General features: G+C 38.9%; 1 protein-coding gene across 2 annotated transcripts; it reads left to right on the forward strand.

Moving 5' to 3' along the window:
• The first annotated feature begins 553 nt into the window (after positions 1-553).
• Positions 554-8,886, forward strand: LOC149317425 (ganglioside-induced differentiation-associated protein 1-like). Of its 2 annotated transcripts, none has more exons than XM_089517484.1 (6): positions 554-745; positions 3,588-3,780; positions 4,630-4,803; positions 5,788-5,882; positions 6,212-6,326; positions 7,874-8,886. In XM_089517484.1, the coding sequence occupies exons 1-6, from the start codon at positions 629-631 to the stop codon at positions 8,254-8,256; spliced, it is 1,077 nt and encodes a 358-aa protein (XP_089373610.1). In that variant the 5' UTR covers positions 554-628; the 3' UTR covers positions 8,257-8,886. The 2 variants fall into 2 exon arrangements, with proteins under 2 accessions (XP_089373610.1, XP_089373612.1); XM_089517486.1 differs by having other exon boundaries at positions 7,877-8,886.
• The last annotated feature ends 4,311 nt before the right edge of the window (positions 8,887-13,197 follow it).

The following is a 13,197-nucleotide window of genomic DNA, read 5'->3' on the forward strand; positions in this document are numbered from 1 at the left end:
TTTTCTTGAATCTCTTTAAATACTGCCATGTGAAATATACATTTGCTGAATATTGTTATATTGTGTACAAAATGGGTGAGCAAATTCAGGCTAGATTAATCCCAGTTGAAGGTGTGTCTGCGAAGGGTAAAGAATGAAGAACAAACACAGTAAGAGAAAAAAACATTAGTCTTAGACCTTTATTTCTTTAAAGGGTTTTCCATTGTAGATATTCACCTTGACTTAAATCCTAAATCTTTTCTCTAAGAAGGTGAAAGACATATGCAGTTCTTTGAGGACTGTTTGGTGGTCAGGTTTCTTTTGTGAAGATTCACATTTTTTGATTGAAATAGTAGAAAGTACCTTTATCTCTCTCTCTCTCTCTCTCTCTCTCTCTCTCTCTGTTTTCCCTCTATGACTGTTCTAAGCCACACTACATATACACCCCTTAGACAATTCTGGCAACTCTTTCATCTCATTAGAAATCAGACTCTATGGGAGACTGAGGGCATCATCAGAGCAGCAGCTTCATCTGCTAGCAATGAGCATGCTCCATCCATGGAGCAGACTCAGTAACAGCAAGCAAGCAAGGGAAAAAAACCCATGGGCAGTCTCAAAACGGTGAATTGAGCAAAGAGAAAAAGGTGAAATGGCAGAAGAAAAGGAAGGCCAGACAAAGGGCAAAATGCCTCCAGGTGAAGTGGATGCCAAGACAGATGTCAAACTCACTCTCTATCACTGGACACAGTCCTTCAGTTCTCAAAAGGTGAGTACCTAATCCAATGGCTTCCAGGAATATCAGGTTTCAGAACTCGGACAGCTCCTTTTACCCATTTTGCCCATTTTATGGGCAGATGCTGTGCTTGAATGAGAAGATGTTTTATTTAAATGCAGCAATGTGTATACATTTGGAAGGGAGAGCGGCAGAGGGAGGAGATGTAATGAACAGGGATAATGCACAGGCCCAAAGGTTACCTACACAGGCCTTACAGGCCTTATACTTTTAATTGACTATTGTTCAGTTTGAAATGATCAGCTGGTCCCAAGAATACACAAATATTTCCTGCCTGATTCTTCATATGTGGTGTTATTTACAGCAGGAGTGGGAAACATTTGGTTCTTCGCATGATTTTGTCTCTAGCTTCCATCTGCCTCCATCAAGCATGTCCAGTGGTGAGGGATTGTGGAAGTTATAGTAAAAAAATATGGATAGCCAGAGATTCTGATTTACAGAATCTACAGAGCAGCCCTCCACATTTGGCACTATTACAATGTCAATGGGAAGTTTAGATTGATACATCCACAGAAAACCTATTTGGTAAGGTGCTATCATGTATTCACAGCCAATCAAGTCATAACAGCTCTTCTAGTTTCTCTGTTATATGTTTGAGCACATATTGCACATATTTCAGGAACTGACATGGTGGCATGAGCAATGGACTATGACTCTGGAGACCAGGTTTTGAATTCCAGCTTAGCCATGGAGACCCACTGGGTGATCTTGGGTGAGTCACACTCTTTCAGCCTCAAAGGAAGGCAAACACAACCCCACACCTCCAGAACAAATTTTGTGAAGAAAACCCCATGGTTTGATTTTTTTGGGTCACCATAGATCAGGAACAACATGAAGGCATGCAGTAACATGTTGCAGTCTCCTACATGTTACCAAAGCACATAAGCTTAGCTGTAACCACTTCATATCATTTGCCATCATGTTGTGAGCATGTTGCTGTCATAATCTAGAAAGAATGTGGTTCAGGGGAGTACTAGTCATGAAAAGGAATAAGCTATATATTCATACTGATTGTGTTTTTCAATTGCTGAAAAAGCCACTGATGGGACCTGAACTTAGGAATGCATTTGTGCATTGGATCCAAGCTCTGAGCAGATGCCACACCAAGAATTCTCTCTCTCTCAGGCTACTACTTTTTCTGAATGTTTCTAGAAGGGTTTTTTTCAAAGCATTGTATGGCACTTTAAGGTCGGAGTGGAAATTATGCAACCCTCCAGACATTGCTGGACCACACCTCCCAGCATTCTTCACTGCTGACTATGCTGGCCAGGATTCCTGGGCATTGTAGTCCAACAAAATCTAGAGGGTTGCCTAATTCTCACCTCTCCTTTGAAGTCTAACATGTTTTATTAGGCATAACCTTTGTGAATTGCAGCTAACTTTTCAGATGCAGATGAATTCAGCAGATAAATCTCAAAGGCTGGTTCCCCCTTTTGATTTCCCCTTATTTATTTTGGAGTATTACCACCTGCCATAATTAATGGAAATTGATACCCACTATTAACATTAATGGCAATTAATGTTTACCATTCACTAATGGTAATCAAGTAGCTTAAAAATAACAAGCAAATCATATAAGAGATGGACAATACAATAACATATTGAAATAGTAGAACTGTTGATGTGTGCCTTCAAATCACTTCCTACTTATGGTGACCCTAAGGCAAACCTATTATGATATTTTCTTGGCATGATTTGTTCAGAGGAGTTTCTGCCTTTGCCTTCCTCTGAGGCTGAGAGAGTGTGATTTGCCTAAGAACACCCAGTGGGTTTCCGTGGTTTAATGGCGATTCAAATTCTGGTCTTCTGAGTTGTAGTCTAATGCTCAAATCACTACACTATATTTGCCTTTTGGTAAACAGGACAATAACAGTGTGAAAACAGAATAGTACCAGGGCATCATCAAATCACATTCCTGAGATCAATGGAAATAAATCTAAACTGCTTTGCAACTAGCAAATAATGAAGCCAGGTGGATTTTTCCTTGGGAGGTGGTCCTATTATTTTTTGTTTTTTTATTTATATACCGCTATTCCAAAGATCATAGTGGCGAACAGCAAGTAAGCTAATTAGCAAGTAAGCTAATTTGCCCCAACAGTCTGGGTACTCATTTTAGCGACCTCGGAAGGATGCAAGCCTGAGTCGAGCTTGGGCCCTTTTGCTGGTCTTGAACTCGCAACCTTGTGGTTTCGAGTGAATGGCTGCAGTACAGGCATTTAACCACTGCGCCACCAGAAAGTCCCATCTGTGTTGCTCTCACAAGTACAGATCACCAAGGATTTAAAAGAATAATGTCTTCATAGTTAGGTTCATCTAAGAAAAGAGTCAATCAGAAGTACAGCATTAGCAAAAGGTTATAATATTCTGAAGGGATGCAGTGGCTTAGTGGTTAGGTTCTGATGATCAGATCGGAAGGTTGGCAGTTTGAGGTCTTAGTGCTGCATGATGGGCTGAGCTCTTATCACTAGGCCCAGCTTTGGTCAACCTAGCAGTTCGAAAGCATGCAAATGCAAGTAGATAGATAGGTACCACTTCTCAGTGGGAAGGTAAAAACGTTTGGGGCAGTCATGCTGCCCACATGACCACCAGAGCAGTCCTCGGACAAAACTGGCTCTTCAGCTTAGAAACGAAGATGAGCATCACTCCCTACAGTCGGTTATGACTAGACATTCATGTCAAGGGACTACCTTTACCTTTTACCTTATAATATTCTGAATATAGCATTTCAGGTGTGTTTGTGTGCTCTCTCTCTCTCAAAACAAAAACACAGGACAGCAGTAAATTGTCAACAGGAACATGTATCAAATTTTTTCAGGTTCGATTGGTGATTGCTGAAAAGGGGCTGAAATGTGAAGAGCATGATGTAAGCCTTCCACTGAGTGAACACAATGAGCCCTGGTTTATGCGCTTAAATGCATCTGGAGAAGTCCCTGTGCTTGTTCACAGAGAAAACATTATTTGTGATGCCACTTTGATTATCGACTACCTTGAAGAGACATTTACAGATGGTAACAAGAGTGCTTATGTGGTTTTTATTAATGCAAATCTGGTGTGTGGGTTGTACCGTACTGCAGTTTCTGGCCCCTTAACCCATTGAGGGCCATGTTGTCAAATACTGGTAACACAGTGAAGAAACTCCCTTGCATTTTCACTTTAAAACAAGATGCACTGGGAGAACGCATCTTGTTTTTAAGACGAATAGCTTTACCACCTTAACTGTGCATCTGGAGACACAGTTCAGCTTAAGCGAAGACATATGCTTTCTACTTTTCTTATTTTAAAAGGGAAATAGTATGGAGAAGAGATTGCCACCACTGCTGAAATTTAGCAGGATGATATTAGCAGTGTGTTTGACAAAGATGAGGGGATAAGGATTGCAAAAACAGATGAGGTTTTAAGCACCCCTGCCTTATTGCATGGAGCCTGTTTTTATGCTTAAATGGTCATCTATGTTCTGAGTAATTTGTTAGGAGGAAACAAAAAGCACAGTGTACAGAAAATGTATCAATAATAATAATAATAATAATAATAATAAATGAGCTTCCAGGGAAATGTGGGATGGGTCTGTTAATTTAACCTAGTATTGTATGCTTGGTCAGTGACAGTTTAAATGGGATTTGATAATCACTTGCTTACTTATCTCTTTACTGGAAGTAGCAGATTGAGCGTAGAGCTTTCTGCATGCAAAGTATGTGCCCTTCTCTTGAGCTACAGTCCATCCCTACAGCTGCCATCATAGAATGAAGTTAATGGTTGTTGTTTCTGCTATCACAGTGTTAAAGCAATAAGAAATGTCAGCACTTACTCCTTCTGCTTCATTGTTGTTTTAATTGTCAACTATGCATTTTTAAACTCAGAAAGTACTCCAAAGCTAATGCCAGAAGAAGGAAGCATGTACTATCCAAGGGTTCAGCATTACAGGGAACTCTTGGATTCCTTGCCCATGGATGCCTATACACATGGCTGCATTTTGCATCCTGAATTAGCAGTGGACTCTATGATTCCAGCTTATGCCACTACTCGGATTCGTAGTAAGTACTAATAATATGTTTTATAAACTGGCTTCAATACTATTTCAAAGTGCTGAGATTTTGGTCTGTCAAATCTTCAGTGCCTTGGGACATCCATATCATTTTAGACCATAATTAAAATCAGAATGTGGAAAAGTAATTTATACTATTTATATCCTGACTTTCTCCTGTCACAGGGCTTTTTTGGATTACAAGTCCTAGGATCTCCAAGATACTGGCTATGCTGATTGGGGAATTTTGGGAGTTATAGTTCAAGAAAGTAATGTTTCCAGGCTCTGATTAGAATTAGGATAGCCTCTGGTTTTGACATTATTATCCACATGTTTTATTCCAACAATATCTAAGCCAGTTTGTACCATAATGCCTATTCTTCACATGATCTCCCTTTTGAAAGGTGTCTTATGTAGAAAATGTAATTGCTATTCTTGAAGGTCAGTTCCTATGATTATAGCATCTGTTTGGAAAAAATATGCACCCATGCCTACAGAAGCCTAGGGTTTTAAAGATATGCTCAGGGACCTTCAGGGAGCAGATTGTAAATACAGAAATCACTAGTGAGAATATATTCTTGGTGGTTGCACCAGATATGGAATACCTATGTATTTTCAGAAAAGACTTGCTTGTCTTACTTTCCCTTATTCTTGTTAGTGTATATTTTTAATTTATTTTTGGTTTTGTTCATCATAATATCTACTTGAATTGCAACAATGAAATTACAATATTTTTGTTTCTTTTTAAGTATTGCTTTTCATTTAAATAAATTATTTCTTCTTTAATCAAGAACAGAGGAATTTGTCTGAATTAAGTGGAAAAGATATTGAAAAAGGCAGATAACACTTGTTTCACTAGGCTCCTTAATAAGAAGTTTCTAACCTACTGGTATGTGTTTTGAGCTACACTATAGTGACATACTAGCCAGGAATTTTGGTAAAATTTGTCAACTTTTATTGCATGCTTTTTATGAATTTGTTGTTCTTTTATCAGGCCAAATAGGTAATACTGAATCTGAGTTAAAGAAACTTGCTGAAGAAAACCCTGATTTACAAGATGCGTATATTGCAAAACAGAAACGTCTCAAAGTAAGAACAGAATATATATGACTGGTAGAAGCTGGTTTAGCATGCTAGGGTTGCCTGGGATAGAATATTAATATAAGATTCCACTTTTTGGTATATCCATTTATTCCCAGAGAATAAGTTCATTTTGACTCTGCTTTTGGATACAAGCTGTTTGCTACTTCTGCTGTGTGACCTTTTAATACCTTTGTTGATCTAACTGGGCATCATGCCTTATCCAGTACCATTACATGCATGCTTTCTTAGAAATATTACCCATTGTGTTTATTGGGGCTTACTCCTGGGTACATGTGCATTATGTTGCGTCCTAATATATTATCTTTTTTTAAAAGTCTAAACTAATGGATCATGATAATATAAAGTATTTAAAGAAAATATTGGATGAACTGGAAAAAGTTCTGGATCAAGTTGAGACTGAGTTGCAAAGAAGAAATGAAGAAACACCAGGTAGGAATTTCTTCATAATCTTTCTTGGTTAGAATGCTGCTATCTTAATTTGACAAAGGCAATCAATGCATTTATACTTGTCAGATTCAATTGCACAATCCATTCTACATGGGGCTGTCTTGTAGACCTTTGAGAATCTGCAGCTCAGATTCTGCAGTTCTTCAGTGAGGACAGAATGCAAAGATCATGCAACATTTGTCTTAGCAGAATAGCAGTTCATTTCTGGGACCAATTTAAGGTTCACACATTCTTATGGGGAACAATTATTGGGGAACAGCTTGTTCTTCTGGAGTGAAAAAGATATCCTGGTTACTTATGAAGGTACAAGTCCCTTTTCCATGCTGTGGGAATACTGGAATACAGAAATGACTTGAAAGAACAAGTACATATTGACTTTGCATTAAAAAATACAGATATATTTTATCTCTTCCAGTCATTCCAATAAAAAACTAATAGTTGTGCAATAGGAATAAATCTTCAGATGTTAAAGGTTACAATTCTAACAATACTTAGCCCCCACCGAACTCAGTAAGATGTAGTTCAGATCAAACATGCTCAGGATTATACTGTAAGTTGTTGATAGGACCACCCCAACGATATCAGCAGAATAATGCCTGGAAACATCATTCTGTTCTTTAAGGTCACAGGACATTTTCAATACTTTAGATCAGAAAAGGGCATGGTGTGGGCTGTAAACACATGTGGCCCCTGGCCCCTACTTTTGTAGCTCCTGAAGCCTCCCATCCCCCCAAGCCACTTTGAATCCTGTGCTGGGAGAAAGGCAGGATGTAAATTCAATCAATCATTCCAACCAACCAACCAATCAATCAATTGATCAATCAATCAATCCAATCAATCAATAAAAAAATTAAGTCCCTACATGCTTTTCAGGCAATTTGTGTCTCTAAACCACAAAGAAAGATATCCTAATTCTTTAAAACATGCAAAAATGATATGGATTCCATAGAAGTTTCAGTCCCTCATTTGTTGTGGTATGCCTTCAAGTCATTCTTGACTTATGGCGACCCTATGGCCTTTCTCTGAGGCTAGGACAGTGTGATTTGACCAAGGTTTCCATGGCTGAGCAGAGATTCGAATCCTGGTGTCCATGGTTGCAGCCCAGAACTCAAACCACTTCACCATGTTTGCTTTCTCCTACCCTCCAAATCAGAAGTGAAAGACAATTACCTTCTCTTGAGGCTGCACTTAACACAACCTCTGAGAAACTGCAGCCACTAGTGTAGTGCCCAAGAAGATTCCAGACACCATCTGTCTATAAGAGCCATGGGTCTTTTCAATGCAGTGATACAGATGTTAGGATAATTTGCTCTGGACAACTGAATTTTCAGCAATGGCAAGCAGCTCTTGGCTGCTTCAACTAGAGTAATGTTCATAGCAAAACTAATTACAAAATCTTTGCCTGAGGAAATCTAGGACCAATGGCTGCTTGAATACAGTATAGACAACAGGCAGAGAATCATATCCCTGTGGCCTTTTACTGTACAACCAATTGCATGTTATTAGTCCCTAACTCTTTATGCTTTCAGAAGATGGACACCAGCCTTGGCTCTGTGGTGAGTTTTTCAGCTTGGCTGATGTATCCCTTGCTGTTACATTGCACCGGCTAAAGTTCATTGGACTGGCAAGGAGAAACTGGGGGAATGGAAAACGACCAAATTTGGAAGCCTATTATGAGCGTGTCTTGAAGAGGAAAACATTCCGCCAGGTTTTAGGACATGTCAATAACATATTAATTTCTGCGGTTCTTCCAACTGCATTTCGAGTAGCCAAGAAAAGGGCACCCAGAGTTTTGGGTACTACATTTCTAGTTGGCTTATTGGCGGTAATAGGGTATTTTGGTTTTGCTACGCTTCGGAAGAGATTTCCTAACATGTTGTTCCCACTTAGAGCGAGGCCAAGCTATCTGTAAATGATTCTTTGCCCATTCTTTGAACAGATCACCTAATACCACAGACAGGTTGATCTAAGAGACAATACATCACAACATTGACATATATTAATTATTACCTTCCTGTTGCTAAAATGTGGTGGCAGTGGAGAGGTAATGGAAGAAATTAAATACTGAAGAAAAATGAGACAGTTGCTTAGATCCTGAATACTGGGAACAGAATGAGGTCATGGAGTAGCATTTTCTTGTCCCCATGTAGCCCAAAAGTGAAATAAAAATTGAGTGGATGGAAAATTGTAATGGATCGAGTTGCTTGAACATTGTTCCACTCATGCAGAAGAGCTCCATTCAGTTTTGGTTAATGCCTTCCCCAACCCCAGCAACACTCTTCTGTGGGATTCAGGAAGGTCTTCAACAGAAAAAGGGCATGAGAAAATTCAATGAGCATCCCTCTACTTCCAGTATTGAAGATCCAAGTCAACATAATTTCCTCTTCAAATTCCAACTTTATGGCAATGTACAAGTTAGAAAGACTAGATGGTCTCTCATTTTTATGAAAAGCCATTCTCTAATATTTTATTGTATCTTGTAATTTGACAATTTCATATTTTTCACTGTTCAGAGGGTCCAGTCATCTTCTAATTGGTTTTTGTAAATTACTGAAATTTAGATTGACACAATAGCACATGTTATGGAAGCACATGAAATGTATGAGTAGTTATCAGATTTCAAAGGCACAAATAGTCATTAGACAAGACATAAGATTTCTGTTGGTTGTCTGTGAGGATTAGCTAACAAATTTTTTGCCTCAATTAAACCTTGCACCAGAATGTCATGTCCCATGATTTCATTCAAAAGTACTGCACATCATACACTCGATATTGTGATACAAGTGATCAGTCTTTTTTCTTTACTGTAAGCATATTTTTCTGCCTGTGTATGAATGTATTCCATGATGTGCCTCAGAAAATATCTTATTCACAAATATATCATCTTTATATAAAAAAGTATACTTCTGATTATTTTTTGGTTGTTGGGGAGGGGGGGCAGCTAAAATTAGTCAACCAAACAGGAGGGCAGAGACTCAAAATGGAGCAAATATATTAGCTTCACGGGCTTGCTGTATTTCAAGTTTAGAGGGATACAGACTAAACAACATATGAGTTTTTCTCGGAGGTCATTCTTGGAGGTCAACAGAATTTAATAGTACCAAGTCAGACATTTTGGTGATTGCCACAGAGATGACATTTTGCAACTTCTATTTGCACCAGGTTGGGGGGCATGGCATGCAGCTGCTGCGTCCCCAATCCAGAGCTTCCAGGGATGGCACAGAGCTGCCCCTGAGCGGGCTGTTTGTCGAGCCCCTAAAATAGCATTCACCTTCTTTGTTGCAGGCTCATGTTCAAGTTATGATCAACAATAATCCCAAGGTTTGTTTCCCATGTAGTTTTTCTGAGTCATGTATCTCATATCCTATAACTGTGCAATTGGTTTTTGTGGCCTAAATGTAGAATATTGCATTTGTCTCTATTGAATTTCATTTTATTAATTTCTACCCATTTTATAAAAAAAAACATTATCAAGTTCTTCTGGAATCCTGTTCCTATCATCCAATGTATTAACCAACCCTCCTTGTTTTGTGTCATCTGTAAACTTGCTAAGGATTTCCTCCAGCCCATCATCTGTATCACTTGTTGGCTGCACTGTCATTTGAAGAGTTGCTCTGTGTGCAAAATACAGTCAGCCCTTCTTATACACGGATTTGTTATACACGGATTCAAGCATACACGGTTTGAAAATGTTCCAAAAAAGTATAAATTTCAATGATCAAACCTTGATTTTCCATTTTTTATAAGGGACACCATTTTGCTCTGCCATTATATTTAATGGGACTTGAGCATACACGGATTTTGTTATACACGGGGGATCCTGGAACCAAACCCCAGCGTATAACAAGGGTCCACTGTACCCACCGCAGACTAACCAATTCCAAAGTAATGTTTATATATCTCATGACATCAATTCAAATCCAGGATGTTCTTTGAGTGTGATTCATCTGTAAGCATTTTGGCCATGATGGCTTGTCCCTAGATGTGTAAAACATACTTGCCAATTTTCTCATGTTCAGCACTGTGGGGAAAATTGGCAACTGCTATGAGATGTTTTTGTTCCTGCGTGATAGTAAAAATACTAGCATGCTTTCATGAGCAGAGAAATAAGAAAAGAGACTGAGTTTTGCACAAAAATAATTGCATTTCCCCCACGAAATTATATAATATGCATTTCACAATGATTTCCACACAGACAGAAAAACCTTAGCAAAATTTTTGGAAAGAAAGTTCTGAAATATGAAAAATCAAAAATCTGTAAAAACATTGGTAATTTTATTGATTGAGGAAAAAATGTATTTTTTTTCTCCACATGCAAGAATGAAATAAGTGAACACTTTCCCCCAATTATATCATCACACAAAGCCAAACTGAGTTGCTGAATAGTTTTTTGTGGGTTTTTTGGGCTGTGTGGCCATGTCCTAGACGAGTTTATTTCTGACATTTCACCAGCATCTGTGGCTGGCATCTTCAGAGCATGCTGACCTGGTAGAGAGTGGGTATATATATACTGTGTGATACTGGGTAAGAAGGAGTGATTCCTATGTAAATCTGTGTATTGTTCTGTTGTTGATGGCCAGGCCTCAGTGTGGGAGGATATGCAAAAGAGGAGTAGTATCTGCTAATTGGTGATCATTGTCTGCTGGGAAAGCCTCTGATCCTGAATGGTTTCTCATTTGCATTTGCTGAGTCCTGGTTTTGGTGTTCTTCAGGACTGGTAGCCAAACTTTATTTACTTTATTTACCATATACCATGCAGCTGCGACAACTCTACATAGGATCACCAAATGCACTGTCCAAATGTGAATCAAGGAACATGAGAGACACTGCAGACTAGGTCAGCCAGAAAAATCAGCAGTAGCAGAACACATTATAAACCATCCTGGGCACAAAATGCTGTTTGAAAACACTGAAATTCTGGACCATGCCAACAACTATAAGGTCAGAATGCACAGGGAATCCATTGAAATCCACAAACACTTGGACAACTTCAACAGGAAAGAAGAAACCCTTAAAGTAAATAAAGTTTGGCTACCAGTCCTGAAGAACACCAAAACCAGGACTCAGCAAATGTAAATGAGAAACCACTCAGAATCAGGGGCTTTCCCAGCAGACAATGATAATCAATTAGCAGATAGTAATCCTCTTTTGCATATCCTCTTACCCTGAGGCCCGGCCATTAACAACAGAACAATACACAGATTAACATGGGAATCACTCCTCCTCACCCAGGATCACACAGTGTGTGTGTGTGTATACATACGCACCCACTCACTTCCAGGTTAGCATTCTCTGAAGATGCCAGCCACAGATGCTGGCGGAATGTCAGGATTAAACTCTTCTAGAACATGGCCACATAGCTGAAAAACCCACAAAAACTATGGATGCCAGCCATGAAAGCCTTCAACTTTACATGAGTTGCTGAAATTCAGTAGATAAAGCAAAATACATGTCAGAAGTGGCAGTAAGCCAAGGATTTGCTTGGAGTAAAACAAACCCAGATGGCTGAAGGAAGATTATGATGCCATGCAGAGAAGTGCAAATCGCTATTTTTGAAGCAAATTTGATTTAGGAAAGAATTCATTCCAGGCCACATATGTTGCAATATCAGACTATAGCATAAAATACAAGACTTGGCTTTCTCATTTATATTCTTTCTTGTACAGTGATAAATGGACAGTTGTACTAATCTTTTTTCTAAGAAAGGGAATTGCTAAAGAATGACATGATTTATTAATTTTATCAGTAGCCTACCTTTCTGTCTGGGAACTCACAAGCTAAATCACACAGAGTTCAGTGGGGATTAGCTTGAAGTCAGTGCATACTGTTCAACCTTAGCTTTAGATTAGCCAAGAGATGGCAGCATCCAATGCTATCCATGACTTTCATGTGTGATCAGGGTTTTTAGATCTAGGTTTCCTACATGCATGGTTACTTGCTGAATTACTAAGTAGGTATTTTTCAAATTCTCTGAATTCAATTCTCCTTCTGTATAAACTGTATTGGGGATGGGCAACCATAGTTTGGGACCCAAGGAAATAAAATTGCAGGAGGAAACCTGAAAAGCCCTGGGGTATGCATGAAAAGATTACGGTATATTTATGAGATACTTTGGTTCCCATCCCAAGAATTTGAAACTGTTGCTTTCTTATATATATATTTATCACTAGTAAGAATCAGCAAAGAAGCTGATTTTAACTGTTCGTACTGGGATGCATAATAAAATAATGTATAATATAGTATAGTATATGCCTTCAAGTCATGTGTTGACTTATGGTGACACAAACAATTTAATAGGTTTTGCTTAGGCAAAGAATATACTGTATTTTCCGGCATATAAGATGACTGGGCGTATAAGACGACCCCCAACTTTTCCAGTTAAAATATAGAGTTTGAGATATACTCGCCATATAAGGCTACCCCTCTTCCAACGCACACCAAATAAAAATTAAAAAATATCAGATTTGATTTCAATATGGTAATTTTAATTCAAATGTTTATGACATGCAGATACTTAGCAGGAAACCTTGTTGTATACAAAGCCTGCTTGGACTGGTCAGCTCTCTCTGCCTGCCCAGCCCTCACTGTCTCCAAGACTATCAGAGCAGTAGCTGCTTTCATATGATCGCCGCATACGGCAGGGATGTGCCCATGGCCGTTTTTGAGCTCCCCCACTATATGTGGCAACCGCAGATTCTCCAGTCTGCCCTATAAGATGACACCCGGCATATAAGACGACCCCCGACTTTTGAGAAGATTTTCCTGGGTTAAAAAGTAGTCTTATACGCCAGAAAATACAGTAGTTTTGCCATTGCCTTCCTCTGAAAAGTAGCTATAGAATTTGGTATTATTT

This window comes from Sceloporus occidentalis, unplaced genomic scaffold, assembly GCF_023333645.1.
Source record: "Sceloporus occidentalis isolate IW3139 unplaced genomic scaffold, rSceOcc1.0.p SCAF_3, whole genome shotgun sequence".
NCBI lineage: Eukaryota > Metazoa > Chordata > Lepidosauria > Squamata > Phrynosomatidae > Sceloporus > Sceloporus occidentalis.

What these genes read in the sequence shown, in the direction of transcription:
- LOC149317425 (XM_089517484.1), top strand. Translation starts at nt 629, where the DNA reads ATGGCAGAAGAAAAGGAAGGCCAGACAAAGGGCAAAATGCCTCCAGGT. An exon ending in TGAAGAGACATTTACAGATG is followed by an intron (nt 3,781 to 4,629) that starts GTAACAAGAGTG and finishes TTTTAAACTCAG; the next exon opens with AAAGTACTCCAAAGCTAATG. An exon ending in AAGAAATGAAGAAACACCAG is followed by an intron (nt 6,327 to 7,873) that starts GTAGGAATTTCT and finishes TTATGCTTTCAG; the next exon opens with AAGATGGACACCAGCCTTGG.